Raw genomic sequence first — 19,930 nt, 5'->3', positions numbered from 1 at the left:
TATTCTCTCTTAGCATGCTAGTAAAAAAATCAGTCTATAACAATCATATCACTTGAATGTTTTTCTGTTTAAATGTATTCCATGTAAATACCAACTGGTTGTATGGATTCTCATCCCTGCACACTACCCCAAAAATACCTCTAGGGTAACTGTTTTTTCCCTAGTCAACCTGAACTCACCAGAGTCCTTTAGAACCTACATGAAAATAAGCAACTTTCTGTGGATAAGGTAAGCTTCGAGGCCTTGAGAAAGCATTTAGTAAATTATTTACCTAGTATTGATATTACATGTGTCTGGCTGAAAAAAAACAAAACCTATTAACTTGGGGAAGAGGAAATACCTATATTATCCAGATTAAGAACGCTACTTTGGCCAAAGTAGCTTCAACATCCTAAATATCTCCACTCTAGTTATCTAGCTATTTACTTTTTGTGGAATATTTGAATATTAATTCCTTAATGTAATGTTTAATTTTGGATCTGTTCAAAGTGAAGGAAAGAAACTCTTTTGCTGATAAAAATATAATTAACTCCTGAAGAAGAGTTGGGGATTTATCCTACCAGAAATCAAAACTTACTAAAATCCTGTAAGACAATGTGGAATTGGCAGAGTTAGACAAATAGACCAATACAACAGAGTATAAAGACCCAGTGTAGACCCACACATACCTGGAAACTTGATAAATAACAGAGCTGCCTGTACAGATCAGGGAGCTAGTCAATAAAAGGCACTGGAACAAGTGCATTAAGGCTTTCACTACAAAAAGCAAAACCAAAAATGTTTTAGAAGAAAAGATCAGAGATTATCATTGTAACCTTGAACTAGGGAAGAATGTATTATGCAAGAAACAAAGAGAATAAACTATAAAAGATTGGATTTGTCTATGTTAAAATTAATACATCTATTCCTCAAAGGGCAGAAAGTGAAAAGACAAGCTATATACTGGGAAAAGAAATTTGAAACACATCTGACAAAAAATATTCTTTATATATCCAAAATATATCAGGAAAAAGACAACCAGTCAAACAGAAAACTGAGCAAAAGATTTAAACAGACAATTCACTGGAGAGGAAATCAGAACAGCCAAACAACTTAGGAAAAGATGCTCTACCACATTGATACTCAAGAAAATAAACATTAAAACTTAAATGATCTACCAATTTATGGCCACTATTGGGGAGAAAAAAAACCCTTTACAATATCAAGTTTTAGCAAAGATTTGAAGTAAAGGTTACAATTGGTACAACCATTTTGGATAACAGATTGGCCCTATCTAGTAAAGCTGAATATATACATACCCTAAACCTAGCAAGTTATATACTCTAAAGAAACTCTTGCATATATATACCAAGAGTCATGCACAAGAATATTTATGACAGCAATGCTTATAATAGCAAAAAACTGAAATCAGCTCAATGTTCATTGATGGGAGAATTGATAAGGAAATATTATATAGCAATGACATATGAATGAACTACAGCTACAGGAAGAAGCACAGATGAATCTCATGGATATAATGCTGAGCAAAAAAGCAAGTCATAGAAGAATATAAACATTATTCAATTTACATAAAGTTTGAATATGTATAAGACTAATATTTTATTTATGGATATAAACATAAGTCTATAAAGAAAGCAAGTATGGTATATACAAAATTTGAGATCATTTGATTGCTTCTTAGGGGATTGAGTCACTTGAGATGAGTGATGGCTTCCAAGGAGAAGGAGAGAAAAAAGATTAGGATGGGGCACCCAGGGAGCTTCTAGGGTAGTAGGAATATTCTAGCTCTTAAACTGGTTTCATGATGGATTATATGGTGTTTGCTTTATAATAATCCTTTCACAGTTTTATAAATATTATTTTGTGGTTAAATGTCTGCTAAAACAAAAAAATGAGTGAGATATATAAAGTATATCCAGATACTGAAAACATTTTAAGGCAAAGAAAATGTCATATTTTAAAAGTATTCATTGGGCCGCTCATCTAGGAAACAATTCTTTTAACTCTCTATATATGGACCTCTCTGTGCTATTTCCTTTATGTGTTTTTTGTTTTATTAGTTATCTCTCTTACGGCATTCTAGTACTAAAGAGGAGAGATCACGGATTCTTAGTATATGGCCTTCTGCCAAAATTCTGACACAGACTTCAAAGTTAGGACCACATTCACATCTGAGTGGAAACTGGTACTTGAAGGTAAAGACAATCTATTAAACCTAATATAAAAATTTAATTTCAATTGATTTTTTAGTCAGCTTTGGCCTTTGTATCATAACAAGGGCATAGATAGGTAATGGGCAGAAAACTGGAAGAGCCAAATTAAAAGTAAAAGAGAAGTCAAGTCATGAGTAGTTATGTCACAGGGGCTAGAACTCAGCAGTGGTCACTACAGAACAGGAAGTTTAGGATAAAGGTACACTACAAAACCAAAGGGTAGATTCTGATAATATATCAAAATAAGCAAGAAAACTTTAAAGCTCAGAGCCAGAGACCAAGCCAAAACTTTGCATGGCAAGGTAAAAGGGATCAAGAATCCTGGCAAGAGAATGGGGGAACTGGTCAGAATTCAGCCAAGGCTAAGGGAAAAGTTCTGGAGCACTAGCAGCTTCTTGCTCAAGAAGCACCCTTTTACCTCTTGCCAAAGATAGAAACTGGGCTAAGAGAATCTGACCCTTGAAAATGGAAGATATTAGTGGCATTCTTTTTATTACAGAATATACATAGATATTTAGTTGTGATGCCGGCTCCGTGATAGTCTTAGCTGACCCCACAGGGAGTTGTGAAATTAGAATGGCCCTTTAAATCTGTCCCAAGTTGGGCTGAGATGGCCAGGCCTTTCCCTTCATCATTGGATGTGGGCCAACCTGGGAAGGAGCATGACCTTGGGCAAGGCAGCTCTCTGCTGCTGATGCTGTCCCTGAAGGGACTGACAGTTGAAGGCTTTCTGCCAACAGCACTTGCAGCAACTGGGACAAGTCCTTCACTGCTGGGAATCTGACTGGCACAGCTCAGTGTCTGTAATACCGTATAAGTCCCTCTCTGAGTTATAATCTTGTCAAATTTTACTTTTCTGTAAACTAAGAGCTTTGCAATATCTTTAGTTCCTAGAGGACTTTTTTATGTTACTTACCACATTTGAACTATTTCATTAGCCTTTTTATCTTATAACATTGAAGTTATTGATGTGATCCAGAAGCAACATATAATGTGAATTATTCTACAGATAACTGCCTTAAATTTAGATGGGCAACATCTTTTTGAAATCACAAATTTAGAAAAATTGGAAAATTTGAAGTGGGCATCATTCAGCAACAATAATCTCACTAAAATGGAAGGCTTGGAATCTTGTGTTAACTTGGAAGAGCTCACATTAGATGGAAACTGCATCTCAAAGATAGAAGGTAAGGTATTAGAGAATTCTAAAGTCTTAAAATATGAATGTCTAATTAACAAGAGCAAAAAGTGAATAACACTGAGGATAGAATTTCTGAAGAGGAAGGTCTCCAGAGAATTTCCAAGAAGGTTTGGAGTAGAGTATTCCAAACACCTCTTTAGTGGGATCTGTGACTGGCTGCTATATATAATGAGCCCAACTAGCTGCCTTCCCTCCCCTCTCTTAACCAGTATTTACCATCTATTACCAAACTTAGCACATTACAAACTAGTCAGTATTCAAAATCTGTACCATTGAGTAAATAAATGAAAGAATGAGGTATGCTTTTGAAAAAGATAAAGCAGCTCAGTTCATTTTTCAAAATACGGAATTAAGGTTACATTTGGAAATTTGAAGACTTTCAACAAAATGAACATTTTATTCACTAGAGGTTGAAAATCAGATATACTATATAACCTTTTACTGGGATCCACATACAAGTACAAATTAAGCAGCTTTACTAATGCCTGCATAAGTGTACACACACACATATCATGCGTACTTATCTAGGTAGAATACATTTCTGGATGTGCATTTTGGTAACAAGGCTGTCCTTGTCAAGGAGAGAAGGTAGGAATTGAAAATCATGCCTGGGAAAGAGACTTAATTTATACTTTATTAGCTTTTGAATTGTTTTTAGCATGTGTGTACTACCTTTTTCATAAAATAGAAAATTTTACTTTAAAAAATTACATATGCAAAAGTATTAAAAACATCATGTATAACATTTGTTATACTTTATTTTAATGGCTGTTAACAATAGTTTCTACAAATGGCTTGATCATAAGAATCACTTAGGATACTTATTGAGTATATAGATCCACAGGCCTCTCCTCTGTAGATTTCAGCTAAGTAAACAGTGGGGGGGGGGGGTATAGGTCAGGCATCTGTGTTTACAGCTATCACTAGTCTCCATTCCCATACAATAGGGTGTTAATTTTGCTATGTATATAACAATTGAGAACCCTATTTCCTTTTTATTCCCCTCCATAAGCCCATTGAAGGGAAGACTCCTTCAACCTGTATTTTCCCTATACCCACTTTTCAAACATAGCTACCCCACTAAACTTTAACAGATATTTATCTTCTTTTTTCCAAACATAGATAGGCTTAATATGCATTTAAGGATTTTTGCTTTGATAGTACATCCTAACTTGCCCTAGATTGATTTGCTTTCAGCATTTCATAGTCCCATGATAAAGGCTGGTGTGAAAGGGGTGCATGAATAAAATTTATTGAGGACTGATTATTTATTTGCCGAAAGCTATAACTGATACTTTTCAAATGCCATTCCATTTAATTCCATAACTGTTAGAAGTAGATTTCAGTATATCCATTTCATGGATGAAGAAAATTAGGCTAAGAGGTTACATAACTTTACATAATTTACCTATGGTCCCAAATCTAGTGTGAAACCAACATTTGAAACCAGCTCTGACTCCAGAGTTCTTATCTGTCAACTGCACCGTCCTACCTACAGTTATAAAGTGTCTACAGCACGTAATGTACATAGGGGGTTAGATTGTGGTGAGAGGAAGCATTTTCTAAAGTTCTGTCTTAGAGTACTTTCAAGCATACAAAGGTAGAATTAGGTTCTTTTAAATACAAATGATGGCACAGTAAGGAATACTTTCCAGAGTGTTGTATTCTAGTTCCTTACCCTTAATGTTTTACAATGGGGGTTGGTGATTATTTTGAGCTTTGTAAAGTAGAGCTTTATATTATTGTGATGGTGAAAACCTTAATTAATTACATAATTTAAAGGTTATTTGAAAACTTAATTCAGTATTTCCTATACAATACCTTCCCTTAACACCTAAAAAAAATGAGTCTACTTGGAAATCCAAAATTGGAGTTTAATATATTATCTAGGACTTAATACACATTATATTCTTCTTTAACAAAAGGAAAAACAATGATGGTTAATACTATAAAATCTGTAAAGCCATTTGAACTTAGAAAAAGAGAAACAGTAAAACAACCAGCCAGTTATTTTTTAAATTAACCTTTCAGTGCTGTCTGAATCTTTTCTTGAATTTGCTTATTTTTCTAGGCATTTCCAAGCTAACTAAATTAACCCACCTCAGCATAAATAATAATCTCCTCACTGGTTTGGAAAAGCATACTTTTGATAACATGCTTCATCTTCATTCCCTTTCTCTTGAGAACAACAGAATCACTTCATTGAGTGGTTTACAAAAAGCTTTTACACTAATTGAATTATACATAGGCAATAACTATATTGCTCTCAATCAGGAGATCTACAATTTAAAGGTGACTATCTGGGGTACTAATGTTTTTGGTTTTCTAAATATTTTCTTATTTCTTTATACTATGAAAGTAATGCATGTTCACTGTACGGAATTTGGAAAATATAGAAAAATGTAAGGAAGAAAATAAAAATCAAGAAAAATGTATTTGATGGCCATTTCCTACCATTGGGACTTGCAGTGGCCTCTTTCCTTTTGCTGATACCATATTGCTAGGGCTTTATCTCCTACCAAAAACTTATGTCCATTTCCCATCTTTCCTTACTTGAAGCCTTATCCTCATTGTATTCCCCCAATACAACTACTTCTAGAGCTGCAGAGTCAACCTAATCAACAATAGCAACAAAACAAACCATTTTACATTATAGATGCAGATTAGTTTTACTCCCTCTCGTCTTAACCTCTCCCATCCATATCTACTCAGGGCCCTTCCTTCACAACAAACGTCTTACCTAATAAGGAAGCACATTTTCCCTTAAGATGAATTCTGCTACTCTCTTACAAGGCAGAAGCACTTCAGTTTTATCCCTCATCAGAAGGCTGTGTTTTTCATTGTTTCAATTCACTGTTGTATCTGTATACACACATACTATTTAATAGATCATTATTCCATAAACAAAGTATATGTTTTAAACTTTGCTAAATTTCTTTACAAGTCTTTATCATGGGTAACACATTTAGCACCAGCATCCAAAAAGGGATTCTGATCATATAATACAGACCACTGAAATACTGCACAAAATTAGACCTTAATAGTATGAAAGTATAACACTTGCACTAAACAGCATACTTAAAAGCACTCAAATCACTATGAAATGATAGAGTAATTTAATAGTAAAATTCAAGGATGATTAAACTCTTAAGGGGAAAAAAAACTTGTTAGAGTGAGATATATATGTATATCACTTTAAATGTATGTATTTTTATTACCAGGGTTTATGCAACCTGGTCATTCTAGATATGTATGGAAACATCATTGTATGGAATCAAGAAAACTACCGGTTGTTTGTAATATTTCATCTTCCAGAACTGAAAGCTCTGGATGGAATCTCAATTGTAAGTTGTTTTATTGACTCATAGCATTTGGTCCAGGCTTCATATTAATATATCCATAGGCCATAATCATTTTGAATGTTGCTTTATCACTAGTATGTTACCCAAACTTATTATGCTTATTAAAATCTAGGTCTCCAAAGCACATTTTAGATCTGGGTTTTAAATGTTTCTCCTCTGGCCAGTTTTTAATTGTTTAAATTGAGACAGTAGGGGAGGGAAGATGCTGCTTACATTTGCACCCACTGAATTCAGTGCCTAACAATTTATGAGACAGGATAGGAGAAACTGCCCTGGACCCCTACCGTCCTCTTGGGCCTAAAAACAGCTTCCTGTTACCTGGAAAAATACAGTTGTTAAGATTTAAGAAAAACATATTTGAACCAAAAAATGGTATGTCAACATTACTAGTAAATTATACTAGTAAAAAATAACTTTCTATACTGTGTAAAAAATAACACAGAACATAGGACTGAATATGAAAGCAGTATTTGGAAACTTGGATTCTATAACTAGTAAGTTCATACAGGGCTCCTGATTTCCATGTAACAGGATAAGTGCACAACAAATGGGTGAAGAATAAAAAGGTTCCCTGTGTAACATTGCCTAGCCCCTGTCAGACAATAAAACTCATAAAATTTCTAGGAAATTGAGAGATAGTTCATGATTATTTGGGACTTTGAGGTGCTCTGAGAAGATTACTAATTCTAACCCTGATTTTTTCAGGGCCCTCCTCAGAATGAAGAATCAAAAACATTCTCCCCCAAAAACAAACAATTCTCTAGAATCTTGTATACTGGGTTTTATTTAGGTGTTGGCTTTCATTGAGGGACGTTTTAAAAACAGTCTCATGAAACTAGTACTGTATGTGCTCCAGTGGTGGTGTTGAGTATCTTATCCTTCCTCTCTCTCTGTGCCCTCATTTGAAGGGCCACCTGAGAAAGTGCTTTTAGAAGTCAGTGTAGGAAGAACTTTTCCCTCTGAGGAAAAGTTATGCTCTCCTCACTGACAATGAGTATTTTTTAACTATTTTCCTTTTCACTTTGACTACCTAAAAGCTCAGGGCCACATTTATGGTTCAGTGACAGAAACCCTGTAGGACTTATGGTCTATCTGTCCCTATCCCCAGTTTTGATCTATTCTAACTTACATCATTCTCAGTCTTGATCTTCACTATTTATTATTTGCATTTTACTATTCGATTATATGTTCCTCCTGTAAGCTGCCACAAATTGTTTGTGGAATGAGGTAGAATATAAATATATGAATTAATAATGGGACATGAAGACTAGATTGAACAATTTAGACTTTAATTGAGAGGTAATGGGAAGGCATTGAAGATTTTTGAGTTGGGGAATAACATTGAAAACTATATATTAGGAAATTTAACAGCAGTGTTTAGAGCGATCAATGAAAAACCAATAGGAGGCTATTAGCGTAGTCTACATGTGAGGAAATGAGAAACTGAAATAAACCAAGGGGAAGTGGTTTTAAAAATGGAGAGCTGAAAGGTAGGAGAAATATTGGGAAGAACTGACAGAACTTGGCAACCAATTAAATTTGAAGGACAAGGAAATGGAAGAATAAAAGATGTCTACAAGACTTGAGTCTATTCCACTAAGAGATATCGTAACAGAAATATGATTACAGGAAGAAAAGCAGTTTCAGGAATAAGATGATTAGCGTTAGACACACGAAGGAAGCTGATGATTAAAACCAAAAGCATATAACATTGACTAAGGAAAGAGAGTAAAGAAAGTAAAGAAATCCAAGTGAGGCTTTAATACTTCCATTTAGGAAATGTAAAGAGGAAAAAAGCCACCAAAAGTAGACACAGAGGGAAGTAGAAGAGCAATATAATCCTAGAGTGTTTGAGAGGTAAATGGACATGGACTTTAGAAATGACACAGTCCAAATCCTTTATTTTATGAATGAGCACAAAGAACTCCAGAGAATTTAAATGACATTCCAAGTGACATGACTTTTTAATGGTAAAGCATGGACAGCTGAGCCTCACTCTGTGCCCAAGGCTCCATGGATATATAATCATACCAGGAAGTAAGGGAGTGGTACTAGAAGTTCCAACCCTCTAATCATGGTTGATTCCCCTGGCAACCAGCCCCCATTCTTAAGGACTTTCCAAAAGTCATCTTGTTAAGATAAACTCAGGTTGGTTGAAAGGAGCTTGTTATAAATAGCAACACAGTCCTTTCACCTTTATGGCTTTGGAGCTATTTCAGGAACGGAAAACAAAAAACCAAATATTATAATAATAAAAGATGCCCCTACGGCTCTTATGTAGGAAATTACGAGGGTTTTAGGAGCTATGTGCCAGGAACAGTAGACAAAGACCAAATATAGGTTTCTTATTATAAATCACAATATCACAGCTCATGCTCTGGCCTTTGAACACAGATCCTTTACAGCAAAATGATCAGAAAATTCAAAATATGTTGGAATATTACTGTAATCCCATTCAGTAATTATCCAGCCCATAATCATATAGAAATGTCTCTCACAGTGAGGCCACTCAGATTTGCAGGTTTCCATTGGAGACTTTGTCAGGTTCCAAAAGCAGGAGTGGTCTCAAAACACATAGCTTAACCCTTTCTTCAGGCATCTGATATAATTGAACTGAGACAATATCATCTCTTGCTCTGAACCTCTTTTGAGGTAGTATAATATTGGATTTCCCCATTACATAACCTATTTATTAATTCCTTTAACCATAAGTGCCCTTCCCTGTTCTCTCCATTTACACCCATACTTTTCCACCTTTGGAAGGGATATTAGGTTCGGCCACTGTGCTGGTCTAGTCTAGCATATACCTCCCCTCAGTCCACCCCCCTTCAGATAGGACAAGGTTATATAGGAGCAAAACTAGTGGGCTATTTTTGCCACCAGGAAATACAGGTACATTCACGATTAACCCCAGTTTTGCCGGATGGGGTGAAGGTAAAACCTACCCCCATCAGGCCTTTAGGAATCCTGACAAAAGGCTTAAAAACATAGTTTCTCACTTAGGAATTATCCCTGTTTCCAGTATTTGTAGTTGTAGCTGTGGTCCTGTGGCCACTGCATCAGGTAGAAAAGAAAATTGAGGTGATGTGAGGAAGAAGGAAAGAAAAAATATAATGGTTACACCAGCATCACCCTTCTTTAGCAAGAATTGCATAGTCATATCAGCATCCTTGCCCCATCCCCCAGATGCACCAGAAAAACAGAAGTCTATCCAGCGGGGACCCTCCTTTAGCCCCATTCATGTTCACACTGAGTATGAGCACTCTTAGGAAGGTATGTAAGCCAGCCCATCATGCTTTTATCTCCCCCCCAGTTTAGACAACCAATGTTTTAATTGCCCATTCCAGTTCTCTGTCGAACTACTACTCTGAGGAGGATATCTTTCTGCCCACTGTTAGACATTATGGGCTGTTAAGTGTGTTCCTTGGTCTGAAGAAATAAGTCAACTGTCCTGATTGGTGCAATATCTTCTGTTCCAGTTCTTTTGTAGCATTATGTGCATTTGCATTTACACTGGGTAAGCAAATTCCAGTCCAGAGTCAGTATCTATTCCTGTCAAGACCCATTTGTAGCCCCCCAGGGCTACCAGCCTCAGTCTGACTTGCCAGCTATATTCAGGGCCTTCCCACAGGGAAATATGCCACATAGCCATCTGCCGTCTCTGTCTCTTTTGCTGGCAGACAGAACAGTTCTTATTGGCATTTAGTGCCGCAGAGGGTGCAAGAGGAATATGTCTAGATTCAGCCCATCTCTGCACTGCTGTAGACCCCCAATGTCCACCTATTTTATAGACCCAGGTGGCCACCTTAAGTGAGCATATGGGCATATCTGCTTGTCGATTCCAATCACCTTCCAAAATGGGAAGAGAGTTCAGATGGGCATCAATGTGTCCTACTTTAATGTACCCCTCAAATTTCCATAGGGCTGTGCCCCATATGGGCATCCTTTTAATAGGTCAGGTTTCCATTGCCCTCCTGCCTGACCATATGGCCAGGCCAGGAACAGTAGATGAAGATTTATTATTATTATCACAGTAACACACCAGAGGACTCACCACAGTGTCATTCCTCAGGTCCCAAGGTCCCTAGGTGGTCTGCCTTCTTCTCTGCACCTTTCAGTCTCCTATGTTTATTTTATATATAATATCCAGGAGTTTAGCTGTACTTAGTAGGAAATAGGGAGAAATGAGGCTATTCCATTTTGACCTGGAACCAAAGAATTAATGTCATTTAGTCATCTGTAAGAGAGAACATCACTTTCTAAATATCCTCATATACAGGAACCACCAGAGACTGAGTGTGCAAAAGATTTGTTTGGTGGCAGACTTACTTCTGACATGATTGCTGAACGACAAGGACATTCAAACTTCACCCAAATGCAAGAACTAAATTGGACTTCATCATCCATCAGGTACAATCATTTTATTCTATGTTATTTGATATTATAATATACAGTTATTATTCTTTTTCTAAGGTTTATAATTTATACATCTTATCCAAATATAACCAGTAATTCAGAAAATCATCTACACTACTTCACAATCTCATACTAACTTTACCATCTTTGAATTGCATTAATAACTTTTATTATCACACACTATGATTAAAAATGTCATCAATCTCTTTCTAAGACCTTATATTTCCCTTTTCTTTTACAATCAAGTTTTTAAAATTAGAACATACTAGGTTTGCTCCTCACATTGTATCACTCTAATCCAATGCTATCTGGCTACCACTGCCACCACTCCCCTGATGCTGTTCTCATGAATGTTATCATTGTCCTCCTGTTTAATAAATCCATTTCTCTTCTTTCTTTTTCTATTCTGCACTCTTCACAGGCAGACATCTTTAGCCATAGTTTTAATTTATGACGATGACCCCCTAATTTACCCCAAACCTAGGCTCCTAATTTGAATATTCGATTGCTCTCTAGATAGCATCTAGGAAACAACATTCACCTGTTGTCACCCAAGCCAAAAATCTAGAGTCCACTCTCTCTCTCCTTTGTCCTCCATTTTTAATTAGTCACTACATTCTATAGAGTCTGTGTCTTAAGTATGTGTCATAGTTCCCCCCTTCTTTCCATAGTCATTGCCATTGTCCTAGGTTGGAGAATTAACTAATTTAGAAACTATTGTTTTTTTGTCTTATATAACCTTACCTGCAAATCCATCTATTATCCATACCGCCTTCTAAGATGCAAATTTTATCAGATCACTTCCCTTCTCAACATTGTTCAGTGTCTTTCCACTGTCTACAGAATAAAATTTTAAATCTCTTTGTACAACATAGAAGGCCCTTCCTTTTTTATTATAGATTTTCTGAATCCCATTTCTTGAGGACACAGACAGTGACTTTCGTATTTGTTGTAGCCTTTCCAAACATACTGTCTGCACTTAGGAAATAACTAATGAAAACAAGTCAAAAGAATAAATGACTTTTAATGTATAAAGTGTGCCATAATTATAATTTCAGGGTTGAGGATTTATTTCAAGGTGTGGTAGGCTTTTGCACAGCCAAGGAAACCATCAACAAAATGAAAAGACAACCTACTGAATGTGAAAAAGAATTTGCAAACTAAATATATGACCAACAAGAGGTTAATATCCAAAATATATAAAGTCCATACAATTCAACATCAAAAAAAAAAAAAAAAACCAACCTGATTAAAAATGGGCAGGAGAGATCTGAATTGACATTTTCCAAAGAAGACATACAGATAGCCAACAGGCACATGAAAAGATGCTCAACATCGTTTATCATCAGAGAAATGCAAATTAAAACCACAATGAGATATCATGTCGCACTTGTCAGAATGGCTATCATCAAAAAGACCACAGATAACAAATGTTGGCAAGGATGTGGAGAAAAAGGAACCCTCATATACTGTTGGTAGGAATGTAAATTGGTACAGCCACTATGAAAAACAGTATGGTTTCTCAAAAGAACTAAAAATAGAACTACCATGTGACCCAGCAATTCCTCTCCTGGGAAAAAATGAAAACACTAATTCAAAAAAGATACATGCACCCCAATGTTCATAGCAACATTATTTACAATTGCCAAGATATGGAAGAAACCTAAGTGACCATAAACAGATGAATAAAGAAGATGTGGTATATACATATAAAATGGAATAGTACTCAGCCACAAAAAAGCATGAAATTTTGTTTTTGCTATTTGCAACAACATGGATGGACGTGGAGGGTATCATGCTAAGTGAAATACATCAGACAGAGATAGACAAATACTGTATGATATTACTTATATGTAAAAAATAAACTATGAATATAACAAAAAAGACTCACAGATATAGAGAACAAACTAGTAGTTACCAGTGGGGAGGAGGAAGGGGGTGGGACAAGATAAGGGTAGGAGATTAAGAGGTACAAACTACTATGTATAAAATAAATAAGCTACAAGGATATACTGTACAACACAGGGAATATAGCCAATATTTTATAACAAATATAAATGGAATATAATCTTTAAAAATTGTGAATCAGTATGTTGTACACCTGAAACTTACATAATATTGTATATCAACTATACCTCAATTAAAAGAATATATAAATGAATAAATGGGGATATATGAAAAAAAGAAGTGTTTAGAACAAGGTGATTTAGCTTTATGCTCTTCTCCCTCATAGCTCAAAGGAAGGTAAAACACTTTTAAAGCTGTGGACTAGGAATCAAGCATTCTGACCAATTACCAAAACATCCTTACAAGGTGGAATGCCATAAAAGTTTTCAGGAGATTCCACAGAAAACTCTGTTTTCAAAGACATTACCTACTTTCTCCTTTTCTTGCCTATCCCAAACCCCTTCCTGGCATTTCAGAAGTAACCTATTTCATATATATCCTCTGCAGTTTACAACCTGAAAATCTTATGGTTTACCATATCAACTTCACGAACATGTATGGAATTATAAAGAAATTGGAAATGTTTATTTTTAACGTTTCTTTTATGATAGTTCTATATTTATGTGATAATAGACATGTTGGTTTTTTTTTTAATATTTATTTATTTATTTATTTTTGGCTGTGTTGTGTCTTCGTTTCTGTACGAGGGCTTTCTCTAGTTGCGGCAAGCGGGGGCCACTCTTCATCGCGGTGCGCGGGCCTCTCACTATTGCGGCCTCTCTTATTGCGGAGCATAGGCTCCAGACGCGCAGGCTCAGTAGTTGTGGCTCACAGGCCTAGTTGCTCCATGGCATGTGGGATCTTCCCAGACCAGGGCTCGAACCCGTGTCCCCTGCATTGGCAGGCAGATTCTCAACCACTGCGCCACCAGGGAAGCCCCGATAATAGACATGTTTTTTTAAGTCAATGAAATTATATGTCATTTTCTTACACAGGTACCCCAAAAAAATGTGTATTTATCTGATCATTTGGCCCATATATTTTATTTTTTTAAACTAACTTTACTTTTTATTTATTTTTTAAAATAAATAAATTTATTTATTTATTTATTTTTGGCTGCTTTGGTTCTTCGTTGCTGTGCGCGGCTCTCTCTATTTGCGGCGAGCGGGGGCTACTCTTGGTTGCGGTGCATGGGCTTCTCATTGTGGTGGCTTCTCTTGCTGCGGGGCAAGGGCTTTAGGTGTGTGGGCTTCAGTAGTTGAGGCACGTGGGCTCAGTAGTTGTGGCTCGCGGGCTCTGGGCACAGGCTCAGTAGTTGTAGTGCACAGGCTTAGTTGCTCCACAGCATGTGGGATCTTCCCGGACCAGGGCTCAAGCCCGTGTCCCCAGCAATGGTAGGTGGATTCTCAACCACTGTGCCACCAGGGAAGCCCTGACCCATATATTTTATATTAAGGCAATTCTTTTCCATAGAATTTGTCAGATGAGATTTTTTAAAAACACCTTTGGGGTTACACATGAGAGATTCACCAATATAATTTGCCTGTTAAAATTATAACTGTATTTACTTTGTCTAAATTCAGAACTGTGGATTTGATTCCAGTTGACCAGTTTAGAAATGTGTGTAATGTGAATCTACAGAACAATAATCTTACCTCATTCAGTGGATTAATCTATCTGCCTAATGTGAAGGTGAGTCACTCACAAATTTTCTTTTTTTCTTTCAAGTTTTCAGTGCAAGTTGTAATCTTCTTTACTTTGGGCTAAAATGTATATTCATGTCATTAAAGAAGAGAAATTAATTTTCCAAAAGTATTTTTTCACCAAGAAAAAAAAGCATTACTTCCCAAAGTTATTTCGGTTGATCTCAATTTTATGTGATTGTCTTATAAGCAGTGAATCTTCCTCTCTTGTAGGAGATGGGATGGAAGGCTGCCTCTGTAGTGAGTGAAGTTGGAGGACACTGTGGTTCTGAAAGCAGCCTCATTGCCTCCTGTCCTATAGCTTTGAGCCATCTACTAATGCCTTTTAAACTTAGGGAAATAACGATCTCTCCAACTAGAGTTATTTCATCTAAATAAGGCTTGGAGAAGTCAGGAGTACAGATTGAGAAAGTTGAGCAGCTTTCTAGGGTCTCCATTATTTTGTTTGAAATGGTGTATTTTTCAGCATGTCAGATAACAAAAAACACATTCAAAGCCAAATCCAGACAATTTGGGACATAAAAATTTATGTCATTTTTAACACTAATATGTTAAATTATGTTGTATAGTCCAAGTTTTATCCATACCGTTTTAATAGTTTTTAGGATGGTGATAATCTCAAACCAAAGATATATTTACAGCATCATTCATATGTTAATATCTAATTAATGATGGATTCCTTCTGTAGGTCTTATGCCTCAACTATAATCATATTGAATCAATCATGCCCCAACTAAAGCCTCAGACTCACTTGACCAATAGACAACTACTCTACCAGAAAGTGCCTTCAAGTGGCTATGGGCAGCAAGGAACTTCAAAAATAAACAGGTATTATTCTTTTTTTTTACAACTATAAATAATTTTGGTTGGGAATTTAAAAAGCAGTTAGTCACATTAATGACAGCAATACATACATTTAGCTTATTTTAATACTTAGTTTAATAGCTACATGCCAAAAATAAACTTCACAAATAAAAAGATACCAAAATACTCCTTTTTATTGTTTTTTTCCGAGCCTTCTCCATTTCATACTTATATTGTAAAAAATGAAATAAAAGAAAAAACCTTATATTTTAATACCTTGGTTTTTTAAAATTGAGATACAATTCACATACCATAACATTTACCCTTTATGTACAATTCAGTGATTGTTTTAGTATATCCAAAAGGTTGTGCAACCATTACTACCATCTAACCTCAAAATGTTATTACCCACAAAAGAGCCCCTTACCCAGTAGTATGGACTTAGGTTTCTTTTAACCTTTGTTTTGGTTGTTTCTAAATTACTTATCTGGTTACTTAATGCCCCAACATCAATGGAAAAGATACCTTATGAAGAAGATGAGGACATACCTCCCACCTTCCTACAGTTTTTTGGTAGGAAAATATAAATATATCTCCAAGTCAAAATACTTTCATTCCAGTTTTCCCAATGAAGGGCATTCCTTGAGTTTTTATCACATTTACTGAAGTATAACTTACATATAATAAAAAACTCACCAATTTAAGTGTACAGTTTAATGAATTTTGACAAATGTATTTAGTCATATAACCATTACCACAATGAAGGCACAAACTATTCCCATCCCAAAACTTCCCTTTATAACTCTTCGCAATTCCCTCCCTCCACATCCTGGTAACAACTACTGATCTGCTTTCTATCACTATCATTTTGCCTTTTTCTAGAATTTCATATGATTAAAATCATATAGTAAGTAGTCTTTTGTATCTGGCTTCTTTCACTTAGCAGAATTCTTTTCAGATTCATCTATGTTGTTGCAAGTGTCAATAATTCATTTCATTTTATTGCTGAGTAGTATTCCATTATATGACAAGTTGTTTATCTATTTACCATTGATGAACATTTGGGTTGTTTCCAGTTTGAAGCTGTTTTGATTAAAGTTGCTATGAAAATTTATACACATCCTTTATATTGGAGACTACTCATATTTGTTTTTTAACAGCTTTACTGAAGTACAATTTACTTACCATATTCACTCATTTTAAGTGTATAATTTTTACTAAATTTATAGAGTTGTGCAACTACTACCTACCACAGTACAGTTTTAGAACATTTCCATCACACAACAGAGAGATGCCTTGTGTCTATTTGGAGTCAATTCCCTTTTGCACCTCTAGCTCCAAGAAACCACTAATCTACTTTCTATAGAGTTATGTTTTCTAGACATTTTATATAAATGGAATCATATAATATGTGGTCTTTTGCATTTGACTTCTTACACTTAGCATAATGTTTTTGAGATTCATCCATGTTATAGCATCTATTAGCAGTTCATTCTTTTTTTATTGTTGAATATGTTGGGCATTCCATTGTCTGGATATATGCCACATCATGTTTATCTATTCACCAGTTGATAGACATTTGGATTGTTCCCACTTTGGGGTTGGTATGAATGATGATGCTATAAAGATTTGTGTAGAAGTATTTGTATGTGCTCATGTTCACATTTCTCTTGAGTAGACACCTAAGAGTGAAATTCCTGAGTCGTATGGTAATTTAATGTTTAACTTTTTAAGAAACTGCCACACTGTTTTCCAAAGTGGTTGCACCACTTTACATTACCAAAAATTTTTGAAGGTTCTAATTTCCCCACATCCACACCAACACTTGTTGTCTGTGTTTTTGATTACAGCCATTCTAGTGGAGTTAAAGAAGTATCTTATTGTGGTTTTAATTTGCATTTCCCTCATGACTAATGTTGAGCAGCTTTTCATATGCTTATCAGCCATTATTATATCTTATTTGGTGACTGTTTAAATCTTTTGCTTATTTTTCAATTATGTTGTTTGGTTTGTTATTATTGAGTTCTTTAAATATTCTGGATACAAGCCCTTTATCAAATAAATGATTTAGAAGTATTTTCTCTCAATGTGTGGCTTGTCTTTTTATTTTCTTAAAGTGTCTTTTAATTAAAAGAATTTTAATTTTGATAAAGTCCAATTTATCAACTTTTACTCTTACAGATTATGATTTTGTTGTTGTACCTAAGAATTCTTCGCCTAACCTAAGTTCACAAAGATTTTCTCATATGTTTTCTTCAAAAAAATTTTTTTTCTCTTACATTTAGGACTATGATCCATTTTGAGTTTATTTTTGTACATGTTGTGAGGTAAAATGTGAGGGCTAAATTCATCTTTTTGCACGTGTATATTCATTTGTCCCAGCACCACTTGTTTAATATACTATCCTTTCCCCCATTGAGTTGCCTTGGTACCTTTGTTGAAAATCAATTGACCATAAATATAAAAGTTTATTTCTGGATTCTTAATTCTATTCCATTGATCTAGGTGTCTGTCCTTTTGCCAGTTCCAGACTGGTTTGATTACTGCAGCTTTATAAGTTTTGATATAAGGACATGTAAGCCCTCCAACTTTGTTCTTTTTAAAGATTGTTTTGGATATTCTGGGTTATTTGCATTTCCTTATAACTGTTACGATGAGACGGTTATTTTCTGGAGAAAAAAAGAAAGAAAACCTGCTGGACTTTTGATAGGGATTGCATTGAATCTATTGATCAATTTTGGGACAACTACCATCTTAGTAGTAATAGTGAGTCTTCTAATCTGTGAACATGGAATATTTCTCCATTTATTTAGATCTTTAATTTATCTCAGCAATGTTTTGTAGTCTTCTGTGTATACATTTTGTACTCCTTTTGTTAATTTTTTGTGAAGTATTTTATCCTTTTTTATACTATTGTGAATAGAAATCTTAATTTCATTCTCAGTTTATTGAAGATGTATAGAAATTCAATTGATTTTTGTATATTAATCTTTTACCCTGTAATCTTGCTGAACTCATTTATTGGTGCAATAATAGTTTTTTGGTGGATTCCTAAGGATTTTCTAAATACAAGATCCTGTCATCTGAGAATAAAGACAGTTTTACTAATTCCTTTCCAATCTGAATACATTTGTTTTTTTCTTTTTCTTGCCTGATTGCACTGGCTCTTGCTTTTTATTTCAAGTAACTCTTTCTGTATTTCTTTGTTCTTTAGCATATAAAACTGTTTTTAAAGAAGAAAACGTGATTATTATATAAATTATGAAGACAGAATATTATAGTTTGATTTATTAGTAAATTCATTCTTTTTCTTTTTTAACTTCAATTTATAGTAAGTACATACTAAACTGTCTTTTCATGTTTATACAAACAGCTGGTTTGAAGTTAAGTTTATGGGCTCAAACTTACATGTGTGTTTCAGAGATACAATGAACAGTGAAAATTTGCCTCCAGTAATGCACAGTTTAGAAGTTCTTCATTTGGGCTACAATGGAATTTGTAATCTGATTCAGCTACAACTTAACAGACTAAGAAATTTAAAATTCCTCTTTCTTCAGGGTGAGTAGCAACACTGTTCATGTGTAAGTCTTTATTATTAAACACTGATTTGATTATCATCCTGTTTTGAAAGCAAATATAAGCATCAACATTAGAACAGATTCATTGACAAAAATATTTTAGTAATCACTAATAGGTTTATCTTGGGTTATTTATAAAAATAATGTAAATGTGATATTCTAGAGCTATAGAATATTGCATTCTAGCTCTGACACCAAAACACATGGCATTTTCTATGCAGCATGAATGACATAATGGGGCTAGAGTGGTGTCAGTGGAAAGGGTGAGTCCAAAATGCAGTTTAAAAGAAGTAAATATTAGTACATAATGACTAGATATACAAGGAAAGAAAAATAGTTCAAGATGTTTGCATGCTTTCATTAAGAGATTGGGCAAAATGAGGTACTAAAGCTAGGGAAAGGTTAGTTAGTGTTGTGACAACTTTGAGACATTAAAATGGAAGCTTTTTCAAGTTGTAGTACTGCACCACAGGTCAGAACGGGAGATGTATATTTTAGAATTATCCCAGTGGAGGTAACAGGTAAAGTCATAGCATATGTGCTTACTTAGGAAATAAGTATAGAGAAAGAATGAAAAGCCAAAAAGAGATGTGGAGACAAACCCACTACCTCTCAGCAATTCCCTTCCACACCCCACACCCAATATTAAGAAGGGTGGAATAAGCACCAGCAAAGGAGACATTCACAAAATTTTGAAAGAAAACCA

General features: G+C 35.0%; 1 protein-coding gene and 1 long non-coding RNA gene across 3 annotated transcripts in view; one reads left to right on the top strand and one right to left on the bottom strand.

The window, feature by feature from the left end:
• Positions 1 to 19,930, bottom strand: part of LOC309655391 — a 78,039-nt gene that overhangs the window by 22,813 nt on the left and 35,296 nt on the right. The window lies entirely within an intron of this gene.
• The window catches only part of LRRC9 (leucine rich repeat containing 9), a 102,695-nt gene that overhangs the window by 63,235 nt on the left and 19,530 nt on the right, over positions 1 to 19,930 (top strand). The window contains exons 20-27 of the mRNA XM_082450322.1: positions 2,061 to 2,195; positions 3,223 to 3,400; positions 5,486 to 5,706; positions 6,636 to 6,758; positions 11,056 to 11,186; positions 14,723 to 14,831; positions 15,531 to 15,670; positions 19,068 to 19,204. Of these exons, the coding sequence (XP_082306448.1) occupies positions 2,061 to 2,195; positions 3,223 to 3,400; positions 5,486 to 5,706; positions 6,636 to 6,758; positions 11,056 to 11,186; positions 14,723 to 14,831; positions 15,531 to 15,670; positions 19,068 to 19,204 (1,174 nt within the window). The remainder of the gene's footprint in view (positions 1 to 2,060; positions 2,196 to 3,222; positions 3,401 to 5,485; positions 5,707 to 6,635; positions 6,759 to 11,055; positions 11,187 to 14,722; positions 14,832 to 15,530; positions 15,671 to 19,067; positions 19,205 to 19,930) is intronic.

Source organism: Balaenoptera physalus (assembly GCF_965194825.1).
Source record: "Balaenoptera physalus genome assembly, chromosome: 2".
Taxonomy (NCBI): domain Eukaryota; kingdom Metazoa; phylum Chordata; class Mammalia; order Artiodactyla; family Balaenopteridae; genus Balaenoptera; species Balaenoptera physalus.
This window is presented reverse-complemented; position numbering and strand designations above follow the sequence as displayed.